The sequence below is a fragment of the Oncorhynchus mykiss genome, chromosome 25, assembly GCF_013265735.2.
Source record: "Oncorhynchus mykiss isolate Arlee chromosome 25, USDA_OmykA_1.1, whole genome shotgun sequence".
NCBI lineage: Eukaryota > Metazoa > Chordata > Actinopteri > Salmoniformes > Salmonidae > Oncorhynchus > Oncorhynchus mykiss.
This window is the reverse complement of record NC_048589.1, coordinates 42233159-42249691: the sequence shown is the minus strand read 5'-3', so window position 1 is coordinate 42249691 and position 16533 is coordinate 42233159. Positions and strand designations below refer to the sequence as shown.

Here is a 16533-nt window from a genome sequence, read left to right as displayed (position 1 = left end):
TACATACAAGGAGATGGGGTGGAACGAGAGGCAGATACATACAAGGAGATGGGGTGGAACGAGAGGCAGGTACAAGGAGATGGGGTGGAACGAGAGGCAGGTACATACAAGGAGATGGGGTGGAACGAGAGGCAGATACATACAAGGAGATGGGGTGGAACGAGAGGCAGATACATACAAGGAGATGGGGTGGAACGAGAGGCAGATACATACAAGGAGATGGGGTGGAACGAGAGGCAGGTAAATACAAGGAGATGGGGTGGAACGAGAGGCAGATACATACAAGGAGATGGGGTGGAACGAGAGGCAGGTACATACAAGGAGATGGGGTGGAACGAGATGCAGGTACAAGGAGATGGGGTGGAACGAGAGGCAGATACATACAAGGAGATGGGGTGGAACGAGAGGCAGATACATACAAGGAGATGGGGTGGAACGAGAGGCAGATACATACAAGGAGACGGGGTGGAACGAGAGGCAGATACATACAAGGAGATGGGGTGGAACGAGAGGCAGGTACATACAAGGAGATGGGGTGGAACGAGAGGCAGATACATACAAGGAGATGGGGTGGAACGAGAGGCAGATACATACAAGGAGATGGGATGGAACGAGAGGCAGACACATACAAGGAGATGGGGTGGAACGAGAGGCAGGTACATACAAGGAGATGGGGTGGAACGAGATGCAGGTACAAGGAGATGGGGTGGAACGAGAGGCAGATACATACAAGGAGATGGGGTGGAACGAGAGGCAGATACATACAAGGAGATGGGGTGGAACGAGAGGCAGGTACAAGGAGATGGGGTGGAACGAGAGGCAGGTACATACAAGGAGATGGGGTGGAACGAGAGGCAGGTACATACAAGGAGATGGGGTGGAACGAGAGGCAGGTACAAGGAGATGGGGTGGAACGAGAGGCAGATACATACAAGGAGATGGGGTGGAACGAGAGGCAGGTACAAGGAGATGGGGTGGAACGAGAGGCAGGTACATACAAGGAGATGGGGTGGAACGAGAGGCAGATACATACAAGGAGATGGGGTGGAACGAGAGGCAGGTACATACAAGGAGATGGGGTGGAACGAGAGGCAGATACATACAAGGAGCTGGGGTGGAATGAGAAGCAGGTACATACAAGGAGATGGGGTGGAACGAGAGGCAGATACATACAAGGAGATGGGGTGGAACGAGAGGCAGATACATACAAGGAGATGGGGTGGAACGAGAGGCAGGTACATACAAGGAGATGGGGTGGAACGAGAGGCAGGTACATACAAGGAGATGGGGTGGAACGAGAGGCAGGTACAAGGAGATGGGGTGGAACGAGAGGCAGGTACATACAAGGAGATGGGGTGGAACGAGAGGCAGGTACATACAAGGAGATGGGGTGGAACGAGAGGCAGGTACATACAAGGAGATGGGGTGGAACGAGAGGCAGATACATACAAGGAGATGGGGTGGAACGAGAGGCAGGTACATACAAGGAGATGGGGTGGAACGAGAGGCAGATACATACAAGGAGCTGGGGTGGAATGAGAAGCAGAAGACAGATTCCAGTGTAGGCACAAACTGATGAAGACTTATAATATACTCACTGCTCTACATCATGAAGGATGACCTGTTCGTCGTTACCTTGAGAAAGAGACACAACAGACCACAAATTAACACATGAAAATCAGGCTACGGGTCGACCCACAGAACACTAAATCTAAATATTATAAACTGGATGGTTCGATCCCTGAATGATGATTGGCTGACACCCGTGGTATATCTGACCGTATACCACAGGTATGACAAAACGTGTATTTTTAATGCTCTATTTACAATGGTAAACAGTTTATAATAGCAATAAGGCACCTCAGGGCGGTTTTGTGGTATATGGTCAATATACCACGGCTAAGGGCTGTATCCAGGCACTCCACGTTGCGTCGTGCTTAAGAACAGCCCTTAGCCGTGGTATATCGGCCATATACCACACACGGTTGTGCCTTATTGCTTAACTAGAACACTTTAGTTGAAGGATACCTAGATAAGGACTTCATACCCCATTCATAACCAAAACAGAGGCACATAAGAACGTATGACATGCTTAGGGCAACAACTGCATGTTTTTTCATTGCAGTATAAGTGATACTACGGCGACAAAACAAATACACCCAGGCCAGTTTATTAGGTACACCACCCCATTTAAAAAAAAAAATGGATCCCTTCTACAGACAGTGAGTCACGTGGCTGTGGTTTCCTATAGAAAAAGCAGGCAGACAGGCATCAAGGCATTCAGCTACTGTTCCGATTGAGTGGGGGCAAAATGAGTGACCTGAGCATTGTCTAATCGTCGGTGCCAGGCACACTGGTTCCAGTGTCTCGGGCACACCGGTGTCTAGTGTTTACAGAGAATGGTGCGACAAACAAAAATCCTACAGTCAGAAGCAGTCCTGTGGGCGAAGAGAGAGGTCGAAGGAGAATAGCAAAAATTGTGCAAGTTAAAACAGGCGGGCCAGAAACAGACAAATAACAGTGCAGTAGAATAGTGGTTTGCAGAACATCTCGGAACGCACAACTCGTCAGTCCTTGTCACAGATGGGCTAAAGCATAGCAGCAGACCGGCCAACACCGGGCTATAGCAGCAGACCGGCCAACACCGGGCTATAGCAGCAGACCGGCCAACACCGGGCTACAGCAGCAGACCGGCCAACACCGGGCTATAGCAGCAGACCGGCCAACACCGGGCTACAGCAGCAGACCGGCCAACACCGGGCTATAGCAGCAGACCGGCCAACACCGGGCTATAGCAGCAGACCGACCAACACCGGGCTACAGCAGCAGACCGGCCAACACCGGGCTACAGCAGCAGACCGGCCAACACCGGGCTATAGCAGCAGACCGACCAACACCGGGCTATAGCAGCAGACCGACCAACACCGGGCTACAGCAGCAGACCGGCCAACACCGGGCTACAGCAGCAGACCGGCCAACACCGGGCTATAGCAGCAGACCGACCAACACCGGGCTATAGCAGCAGACCGGCCAACACCGGGCTACAGCAGCAGACCGGCCAACACCGGGCTACAGCAGCAGACCGGCCAACACCGGGCTATAGCAGCAGACCGGCCAACACCGGGCTACAGCAGCAGACCGGCCAACACCGGGCTATAGCAGCAGACCGGCCAACACCGGGCTATAGCAGCAGACCGACCAACACCGGGCTACAGCAGCAGACCGACCAACACCGGGCTACAGCAGCAGACCGGCCAACACCGGGCTATAGCAGCAGACCGGCCAACACCGGGCTATAGCAGCAGACCGGCCAACACCGGGCTATAGCAGCAGACCGGCCAACACCGGGCTATAGCAGCAGACCGGCCAACACCGGGCTATAGCAGCAGACCGGCCAACACCGGGCTATAGCAGCAGACCGACCAACACCGGGCTACAGCAGCAGACCGGCCAACACCGGGCTATAGCAGCAGACCGGCCAACACCGGGCTATAGCAGCAGACCGGCCAACACCGGGCTATAGCAGCAGACCGACCAACACCGGGCTACAGCAGCAGACCGGCCAACACCGGGCTACAGCAGCAGACCGGCCAACACCGGGCTACAGCAGCAGACCGGCCAACACCGGGCTATAGCAGCAGACCGGCCAACACCGGGCTACAGCAGCAGACCGGCCAACACCGGGCTATAGCAGCAGACCGGCCAACACCGGGCTATAGCAGCAGACCGGCCAACACCGGGCTATAGCAGCAGACCGACCAACACCGGGCTACAGCAGCAGACCGGCCAACACCGGGCTACAGCAGCAGACCGGCCAACACCGGGCTATAGCAGCAGACCGACCAACACCAGGCTATAGCAGCAGACCGACCAACACCGGGCTCCACTCCTATCAGCTAAAAACAATGAGAAGCGGCTCCAGTAGGCAAGTGATCACCAACACTGGACAACTGAGGAGTGGGAAAACATTGCCTGGAACAAGACAGCGAGGTTAATTTACTTGAGTCTCCTGTTCAGTCCCTAGACCACAGCCCAGTAGAGTAGAGGTGTTAAACTCATTCCATGGAGGGCCTGGTGTCTGCAGGTTTTTGTTTTTACCAATTAAGACCTAGACAACCAGGTGATGGGAGTTCCTTACAGTGACCTTAACTCATCAATCAAGTACAAGGGAGGAGTGAAAACCTGCGGAGACACGGCGCTCTGTGGAATGAGTTCGACACATGGGAAATAGAGCATATTTGGGATGAGATGGAAAGGGGGGCTGTTCACCGCATAAAAACACACCAACGTACAATCTGCAGAAACTGTGTGACGCCATCGCGTCTGCACGGACCAACATGCCCGTGGAATGATTCCGACACCGTGTAGAATGCCCCGAAGAATTTAGACTGTTCTGGATGAAAAGGGGGGGGGGGGGGGGGGGTCCAGACCCTGTACTAGACGGTCGTACCTAATAAATTGAGGTTGTTGACACGTACTGACAAATTATAATGAATGTGTTATGTACTGTATGCTGCTACCTACCAGTCCTTATAAAGGAACGGTGTGATTTCTGAAAAACAACATATCGATTTATATAAACAGCTGATGTCAGCTAACTCGAGCCCTCTACAAACGAATATGAAGTGAACCACTATAACTCCCACAGTGGTAGATGAACCAGTAGTCGCCACCACAAAGCCTGTCAAACCATGATCTAAAACTGTGTCTGAACTCCTACGGTGGGTGTTTATCAAGATGCATGGTATTGTGTTCCACACTCGTGCTCCGAATGCATTCTCTTGAGTACGTTTCCCGTGAGGACTAGTGTGTGGAGAACGCATAAAACATGACATTAGAGAATCACTCTACTGTATTACCTCACGCTGAGCAGCACTCCCCCTACTGTATTACCTCACGCTGAGCAGCACTCCCCTACCGAATTACCTCACGCTGAGCAGCACTCCCCTACTGTATTACCTCACGCTGAGCAGCACTCCCCCTACTGAATTACCTCAGCACTCCCCTACTGTATTACCTCACGCTGAGCAGCACTCCCCTACTGAATTACCTCAGCACTCCCCTACTGTATTACCTCACGCTGAGCAGCACTCCCCTACTGAATTACCTCACGCTGAGCAGCACTCCCCCTACTGTATTACCTCACGCTGAGCAGCACTCCCCTACTGAATTACCTCACGCTGAGCAGCACTCCCCTACTGTATTACCTCACGCTGAGCAGCACTCCCCCTACTGAACTACCGCAGCACTCCCCTACTGTATTACCTCACGCTGAGCAGCACTCCCCTACTGAATTACCTCAGCACTCCCCTACTGTATTACCTCACGCTGAGCAGCACTCCCCTACTGAATTACCTCACGCTGAGCAGCACTCCCCCTACTGTATTACCTCACGCTGAGCAGCACTCCCCTACTGTATTACCTCACGCTGAGCAGCACTCCCCTACTGAATTACCTCAGCACTCCCCTACTGTATTACCTCACGCTGAGCAGCACTCCCCCTACTGTATTACCTCACGCTGAGCAGCACTCCCCCTACTGTATTACCTCAGCACTCCCCTACTGTATTACCTCACGCTGAGCAGCACCCCCCCCCTACTGTATTACCTCACGCTGAGCAGCACTCCCCCTACTGTTTTACCTCACGCTTAGCAGCACTCCCCCCTACTGTATTACCTCACGCCGAGCAGCACTCCCCTACTGTATTACCTCACGCTGAGCAGCACTCCCCTACTGTATTACCTCACGCTGAGCAGCACCCCCCCTACTGTATTACCTCACGCTGAGCAGCACCCCCCCTACTGTATTACCTCACGCTGAGCAGCACTCCCCCTACTGTATTACCTCACGCTGAGCAGCACTCCCCCTACTGTATTACCTCACGCCTCACACTGAGCAGCACTCCCCTACTGAATTACCTCACGCTGAGCAGCACTCCCCGTACTGTATTACCTCACGCTGAGCAGCACTCCCCTACTGAATTACCTCACGCTGAGCAGCACTCCCCTACTGTATTACCTCACGCTGAGCAGCACTCCCCCTACTGAACTACCGCAGCACTCCCCTACTGTATTACCTCACGCTGAGCAGCACTCCCCTACTGAATTACCTCAGCACTCCCCTACTGTATTACCTCACGCTGAGCAGCACTCCCCTACTGAATTACCTCACGCTGAGCAGCACTCCCCCTACTGTATTACCTCACGCTGAGCAGCACTCCCCTACTGTATTACCTCACGCTGAGCAGCACTCCCCTACTGAATTACCTCAGCACTCCCCTACTGTATTACCTCACGCTGAGCAGCACTCCCCCTACTGTATTACCTCACGCTGAGCAGCACTCCCCCTACTGTATTACCTCAGCACTCCCCTACTGTATTACCTCACGCTGAGCAGCACCCCCCCTACTGTATTACCTCACGCTGAGCAGCACTCCCCCTACTGTTTTACCTCACGCTTAGCAGCACTCCCCCCTACTGTATTACCTCACGCCGAGCAGCACTCCCCTACTGTATTACCTCACGCTGAGCAGCACTCCCCTACTGTATTACCTCACGCTGAGCAGCACCCCCCCTACTGTATTACCTCACGCTGAGCAGCACCCCCCCTACTGTATTACCTCACGCTGAGCAGCACTCCCCCTACTGTATTACCTCACGCTGAGCAGCACTCCCCCTACTGTATTACCTCCCACTGCCCCCTACTGTATTACCTCACGCTGAGCAGCACTCCCCTTACTGTATTACCTCACGCTGAGCAGCACTCCCCCTACTGTATTACCCCACTCTGAGCAGCACTCCCCCTACTGTATTACCTCACTCTGAGCAGCACCCCCCCTACTGTATTACCTCTCTGAGCAGCACCCCCCCCCTACTGTATTAGCTCACTCTGAGCAGCACTCCCCCTACTGTATTACCTCATGCTGAGCAGCACTCCCCCTACGGTATTACCTCACGCTGAGCAGCACTCCCCCTACTGTATTACCTCACGCTGAGCAGCACTCCCCTTACTGTATTACCTCACGCTGAGCAGCACTCCCCCTACGGTAATACCTCACGCTGAGCAGCACTCCCCCTACTGTATTACCTCACGCTGAGCAGCACTCCCCTTACTGTATTACCTCACGCTGAGCAGCACTCCCCCTACTGTATTACCTCACGCTGAGCAGCACTCCCCCTACTGTATTACCTCCCACTCCCCCTACTGTATTACCTCACGCAGAGCAGCCTCCCGCTACTGTATTACCTCACACTGAGCAGCACTCCCCCTACTGTATTACCTCACTCTGAGCAGCACTCCCCCTACTGTCTTACCTCACACTGAGCAGCACCCCTCCTACTGTATTACCTCACGCTGAGCAGCACTCCCCCTACTGTATTACCTCACACTGAGCAGCACTCCCCCTACTCCATTACCTCACACTGAGCAGCACTCCCCCTACTGTATTACCTCAAGCTGAGCAGCACTCCCCCTACTGTATTACCTCCCACTGCCCCCTACTGTATTACCTCACGCTGAGCAGCACTCCCCTTACTGTATTACCTCACGCTGAGCAGCACTCCCCCTACTGTATTACCCCACTCTGAGCAGCACTCCCCCTACTGTATTACCTCACTCTGAGCAGCACCCCCCTTACTGTATTACCTCTCTGAGCAGCACCCCCCCCCTACTGTATTAGCTCACTCTGAGCAGCACTCCCCCTACTGTATTACCTCATGCTGAGCAGCACTCCCCCTACGGTATTACCTCACGCTGAGCAGCACTCCCCCTACTGTATTACCTCACGCTGAGCAGCACTCCCCTTACTGTATTACCTCACGCTGAGCAGCACTCCCCCTACGGTAATACCTCACGCTGAGCAGCACTCCCCCTACTGTATTACCTCACGCTGAGCAGCACTCCCCTTACTGTATTACCTCACGCTGAGCAGCACTCCCCCTACTGTATTACCTCACGCTGAGCAGCACTCCCCCTACTGTATTACCTCCCACTCCCCCTACTGTATTACCTCACGCAGAGCAGCCTCCCGCTACTGTATTACCTCACACTGAGCAGCACTCCCCCTACTGTATTACCTCACGCTGAGCAGCACCCCCCCTACTGTATTACCTCACGCTGAGCAGTTCTCCCCCTACTGTATTACCTCACTCTGCAGCTCTCCCCCTACTGTATTACCTCACTCTGAGCAGCACTCCCCCTACTGTATTACCTCACTCTGAGCAGCTCTCCCCCTACTGTATTACCTCACGCTGAGCAGCACTCCCACTACTGTATTACCTCCCACTCCCCCTACTGTATTACCTCACGCTGAGCAGCTCTCCCTCCACTATATTACCTCACGCTGAGCAGCACTCCCCCTACTGTATTACCTCCCACTCCCTCTACTGTATTACCTCACGCTGAGCAGCTCTCCCCCTACTGTATTACCTCACGCTGAGCAGCTCTCCTCCTACTGTATTACCTCACGCTGAGCAGCTCTCCCCAAACTATATTACCTCAGGCCGAGCAGCACCATTCACTAAACCTTCCTCCAGCCAGGACAATGGCAAAAATAGAGACAAAACAAGATATACACAAAGCGATGGTTTTACTTCAGAAATATCAGCCATGTGAATCATAATAATCTAAGTTAACACAGTATGTGTTTATTAACTTAGCAAGCTAAAATATTTAAAATCAGGCAAAATATGGTATATGGTATAATATATGGTATAATATGGAGAGTTTATTATCTCTCACTTCAGCTCAAATAATGACCGAGATTGATTTCAAGAAACGTTGCGTTGTGCCCTACGTGGTCTGTTTCGCATACTTTGATTTGGACTCACTCCGACCATCCTGTGCTCAGAACTAAATCAAAACGGACAATTTTATTTTGTCTCACCCCCAGAGAACACCCTCTTGTTGGTGCTGTCGAAGGCCAGGCAGAAGATGTTGGAGAGGTGTTCTCCCTTCAGTGTGAGAGGCTTGGCCGAGCGAGCATGGAGGACTCTCTCCATATCCCACAGCAGCACTCTGCGGTCATCCCCTCCTGTAGATAGGGAAGACAAATCCACAGTAAACAAAACCAGTAAAAACAAACTCGGGGTTTGGTCTGGGGTTATTACTCTTGCAAGGCCCACCAGTAGAGAAACACATTCGACTCTGAACAGTTGACGTTGAGATGTGTCTGTTACTTGAACTCTGTGAAGCATTTATTTGGGCTCCAATCTGAGGTGCAGTTATTTTCCCGATTTCTGAAGCTGGTAACTCTAATGAACTTATCCTCTGAAGCAGAGGCAACTCTGGGTATTCCATTCCTGTGGCGGTCCTCACGAGAGCCAGTTTCATCATAAGGCTTGATGGTTTTTGCAACTGCACAAAGTTCTTGAAATGTTTCAAATTGACTGACCTTCACGAAGGGTCTGAATACTTATAAGGTATTCGTTTTTAATTTCTTATAAAATTTGCAAAACATTTCTAAAAACCTGTTTTTGCTTTGTGTGTAGATTGATAATGAAATCCATTTATTTAATACATTTTAGAATAAGGCTGTAATGTAACAACATTTGGGAAAAGTCAAGGGGTCTGAATACTTTGCAAATGCAGTGTATATACACACTGAACAAATCTATAAAAAAACAACATGCAACTATTTCAGAGATTTTACAGAGTTACAGAAATCAGTCAATTTATAAGCCCTAATCTATGGATTTCACAACTGGGCAGGGGCGGGTCTAGGAGGGCATAGGCCCACCCACTTGGGAGCCAGATCAGAATTAGTTTTCCCCCACAAAAGGGCTTTTTTTACAGACGGAAATAATCCTCAGCACCCCACGCTCTCTGTCCTCAGACGATCCTGCAGATGAATAAACCCAGATGTGGAGGTCCTGGGCTTGCGTGGTTACACATGGTCTGGGTTGTGAAGCCGGTTGGATGTACTGCCTAATTCTCTAAAACGTCGTTGGAGGCGTCTTATTGTAGAGAAATAAATGATCTGGCAACAGCTCTGGTGGACATTCCTACAGTCAGCATGCCAATTGCACGCACCCTCAACTTCTGTGGCATTGTGTTATGTGACAAATCTGCACATTTTAAATTGGCCTTTTATTGTCCCCAGCACAAGGTGCACCTTTGTAATGATCATGCTGTTTAATCAGCTTCTTGATATGCCAGACCTGTCAGGTGGATGGATTTTCTTGACATAGGAGAAATGCTCACTAACAGGAATGTAAAATTATTATTTTTTTAAATAAATAGTTTGAATTTTTACCCCATTTTTCTCCCCAATTTCGTGGTTTCCAATTGTTAGTAGTTACAATCTTGTCTCATCGCTACAACTCCCGTATGGGCTCGGGAGAGACGAAAGTTGAAAGTCGTGCGTCCTCCGATACACAACCCAAACAAGCCACACTGCTTCTTAACACAGCGCGCATCCAACCCGGAAGCCAGCCGCACCAATGTGTCGGAGGAAACACCGTGCACCTGGCAACCTTGGTTAGCGCGCACTGTGCCCGGCCCACCACAGGAGTCTCTGGTGCGCAATGAGACAAGGATATCCCTACCGGCCAACCCCTCCCTAACCCAGACGACGCTAGGACAATTGACTCTGGGCGAACCCAGAGTCTCTGGTGGCACAGCTGGCGCTGCAGCCCTTAACCTCTGCGCCACCCGGGAGGCCGGAATGTAAAACAAATTTGTGCACAAAATTTCAAGGATCTTTTATTTCAGCCCATGAAACATGGGACCAACACTTTACATGTTGCGTCTATATTTTGCTTCAGTATAAATAGGCCTGTTTAATGTTGTCTATAATTTTGTTATATAACTTTTAACAAACAAGTTATGTGTAGGTATAGGTATACTGGGACATGACTAAAGAATTAAAATCAGGGTGATTTGTCCACAAATAGGGTATCAAGATCTTAGCTAATTTGGTTAACTTTCTATTTAAAACGTATTTCGGGATATGAATAGCGAGTATGTCCACTTCACCGTCAGACCATTTTATTGGTGGATATTCATGTTCTTTTAAATCCACAATCTGGATCTCTCCACAGCCTCCTAGAGGATCAAGATACTTTGTATAACCTCTCTGGATTAAAACCAAATTATGATTTATACCATATGACTTATTGGATCACAAAAGAATCCAACTTTTACATTACCGTGTAGTTCTACCATCCAAATCACCAACCTGTGAAGTCCTTGGAGAAATTATTATTTTTTAAAGTCACTTTTAATGCTTAAATCCACGCACGTCTATACTTTACTCTATACCATCTACTGCATCTTGCCTATGCCGTTGGCCATCGATCATTCATATATTTTTATATACATATTGTTATTCATTCCTTTACACTTGTGTGTATGAGGTAGTTGTGAAATTGTTAGGTTAAATTACTTGTTAGATATTACTGCATGGTCGGAACTAGAAGCACAAGCATTTCACTACACTCGTTTTAACATCTGCTAACCATGTGTATGTGACAAATAACATTTGATATAATTTGATTTTAAATATATAAATACAGATCCTAATCTTAGCAAGAGGAATTATGGTGAAAAACGTATTTTTTTTTGGGGGGGGGGGGTCAATTGCCAGTTATGAAAATCAATCCTATATGTAATGTTGAGGTAACGTTAGCTTGTCAGCTGGATAACATGCTAACCTAGCCAACGGTAGGTTTTATTTGCTAGTAGTTAGCCAAAATGATTGTCAGTTTTACGCACGCACGCGTGCATGTTGACAATAGATGAACAGGGAGCAAAATGTGCATATTCGCCGTCCTAACCAACTAAGCTTGATATCTGACGTGCTAGCTAGTCAGCAAGGCATCTGTCAACACACAGGCTGCTCGGATAGCAACTTCCATAACTAGTGATGGTCAATTCACCAACTTACCGGACACAAGGTATTCCCCTCCATTGTTGGAAAACTCTATGGCGTTTACACACCCGAAATGTCCCAGCATATCTTTCTTGTAAAGGCTTGTGCATCCTGCCAACCGGAGTCTCTGAAATTCTTCCTTCATCAGTGGGTTCCCGAAAAGGCTTCTCTGAGACAGAAAGCCCACAGAGGACCGCATACCACAACCCTTCACCTCCTTCATTTTTTCCTGGAGCCGTTAGCTAGCTAGTTAGCCTGCTTAGCTAAAACACAGCAGAAAGATAGCTTGCAATTCCTCACCAACTTGTGCACTTTAACTTTACCCGATAGTGCGCTTCATTACCCCGGAAATTGTACATGTTTCCAAGTTCATATATGCAATCTGTCTGTCTCTAACCTACGTTAAGGAGAAGGGAGATATCCCCGAGCGTAATGCCGTTGTTTTCGTTGTTAGCAGCAGTGCCGTTTCCGTGTAGTCACTTCCGGTTCAGCTTCCTGTTCCGCTCCCCTTCGGTCGTCACTAGTTACCACAGTCATAAACCCCGCCTATACCATTTATATTCTTAAAATGTGACCTTAAACATTTTTCGAAGCGTAGGATCTTAAATCTTTCATATCGGGGAGAAATAATAATTGTCAACAAAAAAAAAAGGTTACATTGACACACACCTTTATTTGGGTTCCCACACCGTCTCATCTTTATATTACAAAGGGACCACCTGTACTATCTAGCATGCCCCAAACACCTGTGTGTAGTAACAGAAGGCCGCCATGAAACGGGTTGTCACTGAAAAATACTGTCGGCTGCAACAGCGATAAAGCTGGTTAAAACACTATTTGTGAAATTATTTTGATGTGATATGAAAGTAAAGGATTTTGTTTCTAGAACCGTGTCGCAATTGTGACTCGATTAATGTTTCGATAATGTATTTGGCTGCCAGAGCCAGTCTACATCTGAATATAACAAAAGGACCTTGGACCTGTATCTACTTCCTGTCCAGTATGGAGGAAGTTAGTGGTATTTCCGTGACCCAATGCTAACTAGCGTTAGCACTATGACGACGTGTCAGATACTCATAGACTTTGTCAACTTCCTTCAAATCGCACGAAGAGGCATAAAAAATTGTATCCATGAGTTAATTTGACTGTGGGGAAGTAGACAATGGACCTCATTGCCAAAATCCCGAAGGATGAGTACATATCGGGCTAACCTTAAATGAAGACACAAGCACATTTGTTTTCATTAACTTTTACGATAGTCAATATATCGCATTGGTGGCTACTCACACCTGCTCTCAGGGCAGGTCTTCCGGTTTTGACTAACAGAAGTACATTTTCGGAGCAGGTTTAGAAAGAGGAACATTCTATAGGTAGTTAATGTCAAATTTGTCCCTGACGACTCGAACACATCTACAATAGCTACAACCAGGCTTGTCCTGAGAACAAACTTGGTTTCACCTAATGCGATTCTGCCCGCTTCAAAATCCTAGATCCGCCTCTCAGAACGTCGTAACACGCCTGCTGCCGCATTCAAGACAATTAGCCTCCCAAATAATACGCATATATAATTCCTCACTTGAACCATACACTTCACTTTTTTTTTTAAATGATATCACATTTGGGAAAGTTGGCTTACCATAATAAATTAAACATTATTGTCAATTGAATTTGCAGCAAAAAAAAAAAAAACGTTAAAGATTCATATCACATTTAAATAAATAAATCAAAAGCACACATTTTAGTCTAGTTTTTTTTATTCCCGACATTGGGATTACAGTGGTAGTCTTTAAATAAAAAACAATTTTAATAGGGGAACCTTCCATTCATTACAATCCATTTTCCCCAAGATAAACAGGATCATATTTATAACACAACTTAAAATACTTTTTGCCAAAGAAAGAAATACAAGCGTTGCCAGTTCAACATGAAGCCTTTGAGGCTTCACAAAGCAAAATGATTTACCCCACTGTGAAGGGAGCACGGTGTGCATCCCAATATCTCCTTTCTCTAGAAATGTGCAGGTGTTCACTTCCATTCATAAATTGGAAAAATAAATGACTGGCATATGTATACTCCCTCTAACGACCCATGCCTCCACCAATACAACGGGTTTAGATTTGTGGGGAGTAGTGAATGAGTGCACGCTTTAGGAGGAAGGAGAGATAATTGGGACGTAGCCACTGTATACCATAGGAGTTATAGACTATTTGGAATAATACATTTCTCTCCTTGGTATAACTGTGTAGGGGTGGGTGGCGGGGGGGTGGGGGTAGCCAGAGAACCTCAACTTGGCAAGAATGGATACCTGGCATCAACCTACTAAAAAGATCTTTAGGTCAGTTTATTACAGCCACACTTCCAAGCCTGGGTAAGTATTTCACCGATGTATCAAAACGGGGGATACTTCTGTACGTCAACTAGAAATAATCTTGGTAATGGTTACATTTTAGGCACACAATGAAATAGCTACTACAACAGTAGGCTATAATGTATTTCAAAGTGTTTTGACAAAATATCACCAAGGATTGTAATAACTAGTAACATTATATGTTTTTTTTTAGACATAAGGATTGGTTGATGATACTCCAATAGATAAGGAGTCATTTGGTTGCTATAGTTTAAAGCTTCTCTAACTTCTGTAATATTAGGGTGTCTGGCTGTTTTTAAATAAGAATTGAAATAGCACCAGTGTTTTACAGAGTGGAATCTGAGAGATCAAGCAAAAAATAAGGACGATCTGAGCTTACACAGCAATGTAGTGCAGTTTTATTGTATGGCTTTAATGCACACATTTAAATTAGCCATACTTTCTTTTTTTCTTTTAAATGTCTGTTCAGCTCAGAAATATGACAGATTACAATGCCTGTCTATGTGCCTTTGTGAGCTACAGCTACTTGGCATCAGTGGTGTATTCATTAGTGGTACACGGTTGCGAACAAGTTTCTTATTGGACAAGTTCACCTAGTCCCACCCCATCTTCTTTCATTAAGTAGTAGTAGTAGTAGTAGTAGTAGGTTATCATAAGGCGCAGGTAAGTAGCAAACTAAACAGAGTCAAATACAGTGCCTTCGGAAAGTATTCAGACCCCTTGACTTTTTCCACATTTTGTTACGTTACAGCCTTAAATAAATACAAATCCTCAGCAATCTACACACAATACCCCATAATGACAAAGCGAGAACAGTTTTAAAAATGTAGTTTTTTTTTTTATAAATGTTTGCTAATTTATAAAAATGTAAAAACAGATACCTTATGTAAATAAGTATTCAGACCCTTTGCTATGAGACTTGAAATTGAGCTCAGGTGCATCCTGTTTCCATTGATCATCCTTGAGATCTTTCTACAATTTGATTGGAGTCCACCTGTGGTAAATTCAATTAATTGGACATGATTTGGAAAGGCACCCACCTGTCTATATAAGGTCCCACAGTTGACAGGGCACGTCAGAGCAAAAAAAAAAAAAAACAAGCCATGAAATTGAAGGAATAAGGCTGTAACCTAACAACAACAAAAAATGTGGAAAAAGTCAAGAGGTCCAAATGTTCTGAGTTTAGAGAAGCTGGGCTTTTACAATGTGGAATATTGTTCTGATCCTACACATTCAGTTACATTATTTAAATATTCCGTGTGTAACGTTAAACGGGGGAGCTAACATGGCTGCTATTTGTGTAACGTTAAACGGAGGAGCTAACATGGCTGCTATATGTGTAACGTTAAACGGAGGAGCTAACATGGCTGCTATATGTGTAACGTTAAACGGAGGAGCTAACATGGCTGCTATATGTGTAACGTTAAACGGAGGAGCTAACATGGCTGCTATTTGTGTAACGTTAAACGGAGGAGCTAACATGGCTGCTATATGTGTAACGTTAAACGGAGGAGCTAACATGGCTGCTATATGTGTAACGTTAAACGGGGGAGCTAACATGGCTGCTATATGTGTAACGTTAAACGGAGGAGCTAACATGGCTGCTATATGTGTACTGTTAAACGGAGGAGCTAACATGGCTGCTATATGTGTAACGTTAAACGGAGGAGCTAACATGGCTGCTATATGTGTAACGTTAAACGGAGGAGCTAACATGGCTGCTATATGTGTAACGTTAAACGGGGGAGCTAACACGGCTGCTATATGTGTAACGTTAAACGGAGGAGCTAACATGGCTGCTATATGTGTAACGTTAAACGGAGGAGCTAACATGGCCGCTATATGTGTAACGTTAAACGGGGGAGCTAACATGGCTGCTATTTGTGTAACGTTAAACGGAGGAGCTAACATGGCTGCTATATGTGTAACGTTAAACGGGGGAGCTAACATGGCTGCTATATGTGTAACGTTAAACGGAGGAGCTAACATGGCTGCTATATGTGTAACGTTAAACGGAGGAGCTAACATGGCTGCTATATGTGTAACGTTAAACGGAGGAGCTAACATGGCCGCTATATGTGTAACGTTAAACGGAGGAGCTAACATGGCCGCTATATGTGTAACGTTAAACGGAGGAGCTAACATGGCTGCTATATGTGTAACGTTAAACGGAGGAGCTAACATGGCTGCTATATGTGTAACGTTAAACGGAGGAGCTAACATGGCTGCTATATGTGTAACGTTAAACGGAGGAGCTAACATGGCTGCTATTTGTGTAACGTTAAACGGAGGAGCT

General features: G+C 47.3%; 1 protein-coding gene across 2 annotated transcripts in view; it reads right to left on the bottom strand.

Annotated features, from left to right (window-relative positions):
* LOC110505975 (DDB1- and CUL4-associated factor 5) overlaps positions 1–12397 on the bottom strand; it is a 32772-nt gene extending 20375 nt beyond the window's left edge. The window contains exons 1-3 of one of the 2 annotated variants that reach the window (XM_036962566.1): positions 11885–12397; positions 8885–9031; positions 1599–1635 (exon numbers count right to left, since the gene is read on the bottom strand). In XM_036962566.1, coding sequence (XP_036818461.1) covers positions 1599–1635; positions 8885–9031; positions 11885–12092 — 392 coding nt within the window. In that variant the 5' untranslated portion in view covers positions 12093–12397. The remainder of the gene's footprint in view (positions 1–1598; positions 1636–8884; positions 9032–11884) is intronic. The other variant, XM_036962565.1, reaches the window with a different exon arrangement.
* Positions 12398–16533: the final 4136 nt, after the last annotated feature.